This window comes from Quercus robur, chromosome 8, assembly GCF_932294415.1.
Source record: "Quercus robur chromosome 8, dhQueRobu3.1, whole genome shotgun sequence".
NCBI classification, from domain to species: domain Eukaryota; kingdom Viridiplantae; phylum Streptophyta; class Magnoliopsida; order Fagales; family Fagaceae; genus Quercus; species Quercus robur.
The window spans coordinates 19,924,744-19,929,116 of NC_065541.1; the positions used below are offsets into that span (position 1 = coordinate 19,924,744).

At 32.5% G+C, this 4,373-nt stretch overlaps 1 protein-coding gene across 2 annotated transcripts; it reads right to left on the reverse strand.

The window, feature by feature from the left end:
- Positions 1 to 219: 219 nt before the first annotated feature.
- On the reverse strand, positions 220 to 3,583 carry LOC126694931 (probable terpene synthase 2). 2 transcript variants are annotated; one of them, XM_050391486.1, is made up of 7 exons: positions 3,384 to 3,583; positions 2,348 to 2,624; positions 1,800 to 2,172; positions 1,491 to 1,709; positions 1,261 to 1,399; positions 739 to 987; positions 220 to 651 (listed from the first exon to the last, which is right to left on the reverse strand). In XM_050391486.1, exons 1-7 carry the CDS (start codon positions 3,510 to 3,512, stop codon positions 358 to 360), a joined length of 1,680 nt encoding a protein of 559 aa, XP_050247443.1. In that variant the 5' UTR covers positions 3,513 to 3,583; the 3' UTR covers positions 220 to 357. The 2 variants fall into 2 exon arrangements, with proteins under 2 accessions (XP_050247443.1, XP_050247442.1); XM_050391485.1 differs by having other exon boundaries at positions 1,800 to 2,175.
- Positions 3,584 to 4,373: the final 790 nt, after the last annotated feature.

Consider the following 4,373-nt stretch of genomic DNA (forward strand, 5'->3'; position numbering starts at 1 on the left):
TATCCTAATCCATAAATTCAAATGTCCTATTGGGTTTCAACTTCTTATAGATCTTTATCTCATTTTTAAACAGTATTTTACCTTACCTTAACTCTTTCTTTAAAAAAATAATAAATATACATGGTTATCTATATATCACTTTTAAACATTAGTATAACACTAAACAAAAAAAAAAAGAAAAAAGAAAAAAAAAGAGTATTATTGCATATACAAAACACGTATGACGAGTCTAAAATATATATAAAAAGAAAGATACTTATAATTATTTTTATAATAATTAAGTATGATAGTTTTATCACCACTTTATTTAATAACAAACCAACTCATGATTCTGCCTATATATTGGGATCAACATATTCAAATTGGTACTGAGTCAACAAGCAATGAAGTAACACCCTGTATCAGCACTTCTCCAATATGTGTGTATGCATCTCCATCCTTGTAAAGCAGATCCATCACTTGTGAGAAATTGAGAACTCGTGTGAGGAGAGGCATTGGCACTTGGGTAGGTCTAAGGCACCCTTGGTTTATATCCTTCCATGCATTCTCGATTTGCTTTTGAAATTCGTTATGTGCCTCTTCTTTTGAGACACCATGTTGCTTCATGTAGCAATCGATGCTTGAGACAAAATGCTCTCTCTTTTGCTCAAACTGCAACAAATAAATTCAGAAATACATAAATTTCATTCACTATAGGCCTACAATTGAGTTGCAGTGATGGACTAATCTCTTATGTACCTCTTGGGAGACAATGTCATCCATTAGCCTGCTTATGGTTGATGCTGCTTTAACAATCTTAGGCTCCTGGGAGACCCATTCGAAGGCCTCTTGTGTTACTATATCTCCCATGCCGACAAAAGATATGGTTATGACTGTAGGGTAGCCACTAGATTTTAAAGCATTACTCATATACTCATCCATTGTGGGTATATATCCTTCGTTAAACCACTTGGCTTCAACAAAATAGGCTTGAACAAGTTTTTTCATCTGTTTCCATCAAAGCATAAAATACTGTGACTGTAAAATTCAACTTTAATGAAAAAAAGGGGGATATATAGGCTTAAGCGAATTATTATTATTATTATTTTTTTTTAGTGAAAGTTCAAATGTATTAATTTATAGTATTACAAAATATTGTGACTATAGAATTCAAATTTTATAAAATAAAAAGGGATGTGTTTAAGTGAATTAATTATTATAGTTATTTATTTATTTATTTTTTTTGTGAAAGTTTAAGTGAATTAACTAATAGTATTATACCGCATCTGTTGCAAAGTAAACAAGGTATGATCTTCCTTCCTTGGACATCTCATCCTCAATTTCTTCATAAACATCCAGGAGTGATTTATAACACAACTTCATGTACTCAGGGATTTGGTCTATACAGTTGATATCCCACCTAAAAATTAAACATTTCAATTTAGAGTACAAAATTGATTTAAAGCCCATAAATTTAAAAACATGCTAGGTCATATGCCTATGCTATAAACCTTTTAATCGCGTCTGTGAAGAGCTCAAGTTCTTCATAAGTACCATATGCATCATATATGTCATCTATGGTTGATGCCAAGCAAATTATTTTGGTTAGTATCTTCCTAGCAATTGAGTATTGGGGTTCAAAGTACACCCCCAAAATCCAGAAGTAGCACTCCACCACTCTATCTCGTGCAAAAGATAGTTTATTTGCAAAATCCAAATCTTTCCACCACCTAAGGGACAAATTCAACACAAACTGTCATTTAAAATCATGTCTTGTACAAGCTTTACACCAAGATAGAGGATATTAATTAAAAACATACCTTGAGATATGACTAAGTTCCTTTTGGTGTTGCTTTTGTAATATGTTAAAATCTAGCTTTGCAAACTTTAGTAGAACTTCATTATGTGAAGCATTTTCATGGTAGGTAGAGAAGTAATGCCTTGCCTCTACCCTTTGCAAGCACTTTCGAATTGGTCGCTTTAAGGCACGATTTACTTGTGTAGCAAGAGTAGGGTTTAAATTAGTCACCACTGATTTAAGGTAAGTAGTAGTAAACTTAAGTGCTTCATCAAGTATATCTTCTCCATGCACCCTCATATGTGTAGCTTCGTACAAGTGTAACATTCCCTGCACATCATGAATAAGCGATTCCTTGAAGTTCCCCTTGTTGTCTTTGAATTTGTTGAAGATATCTGCTTCACCAGCCAATACATGACATGAGCCAAATATGAGAATGCAACTAGCTTATGTTTCATTTTTGTTTTTTGTTTTTGGGATAAGTGCTAGCTTTAAGTTTCCTAAAATAGTATACACAAATAAATAGTGCAATCTAATGAATAAATAATAGATCAAAAAAAGAGGACTTACCACTTGGAATGTTATAACCTTGTTGTCTTAGTAATCGAAAACGAAGAGCAATAGTGTAAAGACTATCATTGTCTTCCTGACCAACCTCATTATGATGATCTTTGTAAATTTGTTGTAATATTTCGTCAATTTCACTTTCAAAATGGTACGACACGCCCAAGCGTTGGATTGCATCAATTAACTCCAACTTTTGTGAAGGTTTATCGATGGGATCCATTAGCAACTTCCCCACTTCTTCCTTCAACCTCTGAACTTGCTCCAAGTCGTCATTGGTTTCCTACAAAAGCAAATTGAAGTAAACAATTAACACATTGTGGCACAAATTTATGTGATTTATGCTCCATTTGTTTTGGCGTAAAATATTTGCAGGAAAATATTTTTTCGTTTTACGGTGTTTGCTTTACAGTAAAACATTTAGTCAAAAGTAAAATATTTTCAGTCAACAAAATCAACCTAAGCAAATTTGTGGAAAATATTTTACGCTTAAAATTTTGGTAAAATATTTTACAATTTCTCTTTAACTCTCACCTGACAACTCTCAGGCTATCTATTCTCTCCCTTTCACGCTATCTCTTCTCTCTCTCAAAATTTGGTGGTTGATGGTTGTTTTTTTTGGTAGTTGGTGGCGGTTTTTTGAAGCTTTGGTGGTGGCTACTGGTGGTTTTGATGGCTGTGTTTTGAATGGTTGGTGGTGATTTGGTGGTTGGTGGTGATTCTGATGGCTCTTGGGTGTTTGGGTAGATGATGGTGGCTGATGGAATGGGATTACAATGGGTATATTTTTCATTGGTTGGTGGTGGCTGGGTATGTGGTGGCTAGTGATGGCTGATTTATATTTGCAATATTTAGGTCACAACACTTGCCAAACACTTGCAAATGTTTTACAGTAAAATATTTCAAAAAGAGCGTTAAAGATGATGCAGTTCAAGACTATGACATTTGAATACAAAATTTGGAAAGAATCAATGTTTTACATTAGAATAATAAAGTTACATAGTCTGACACGTCGGGTAAAAGAAGTATTATATCTACGTACCATGGAGTCATTAGCATAAGAGAGGAAATGGTCTCCCCATAAGCTAGGACTGTAATTCACCAAGGGACGTTTTTTATTAGAATTTGGATTCTTGGTTTGAGCAGGGACTGCGGAAACTTGAAGAGACATTTTCGAAGGTGGGAAAACTTAGTGTAGAAATGGTGCAACTGGTTTAAGACTTTTTGTATGCTGCTTGTTCTTCAAGAACTAGCGTGAATGAGATAGCTTATGTGTTTAGGTATTTATAGATTTTTTTTTGGATCACGTTCACAATATTTTTATAATATTTTCACAACAAATCATAAATAGTAAGTGATTATTGGTTCTAATTTAAATCTATAACTTAAATTACTTTTTGACCCACCTATAACCACCAATAAAAACTTACCACTTAGGGTCTGTTTGGATTGAACTTATTTTTACTGAAACTGAAAACTGAAAACACTATAACAAAATAATTTTTAAATGTGTGAATAGTGTCGTGGGACCTATGAATAGTGCGTGAACAGTACATGAACAGTGCATGAACAGTGTTTTTTGTCCCTGCACAGTAAAATCATGTGATATTACTATTCACGCGCAGGAAAAAAAAAAGTCTGAAAATGCAAAACGTAAACCCCACATTCAGTTGAATCCAAATAGGTACTTAATATTGGTTGTAAAAATATTGTGAAAATGTTGTGGACATAACATTTCTCATAGATAAAAGACAAGATTGAAAATAAAATTAATCAAAATAATATATATTTTTGGAGTAAATAATCTAAATTATATTAATTGAGATTAGTAATAACAAAATATATTAAAATTTATATAGGAATTTAATTGTCATACAAAATCTAATATATATAATGTAAATTTAATTTATTTTTCATACCCGAGTTTAGTTTATTCAATCAGAAGATTTGTAAATACCTCAATACAAGTTGGTTTAGAATTTGAATTCAAATCATTACTATAACTAGGTTTCTCTCCATATATAACAATCCA

Bases quoted from the DNA above. Each gene is read 5' to 3' on its own strand.
- LOC126694931 (XM_050391485.1), bottom strand. From the start codon at position 3,512: ATGTCTCTTCAAGTTTCCGCAGTCCCTGCTCAAACCAAGAATCCAAAT. The intron at 2,625-3,383 runs GTACGTAGATAT...TTGCTTTTGTAG, and splicing joins CTTATGCTAATGACTCCATG to GAAACCAATGACGACTTGGA. The intron at 1,400-1,490 runs GTTTATAGCATA...TTTAATTTTTAG, and splicing joins TTCACAGACGCGATTAAAAG to GTGGGATATCAACTGTATAG.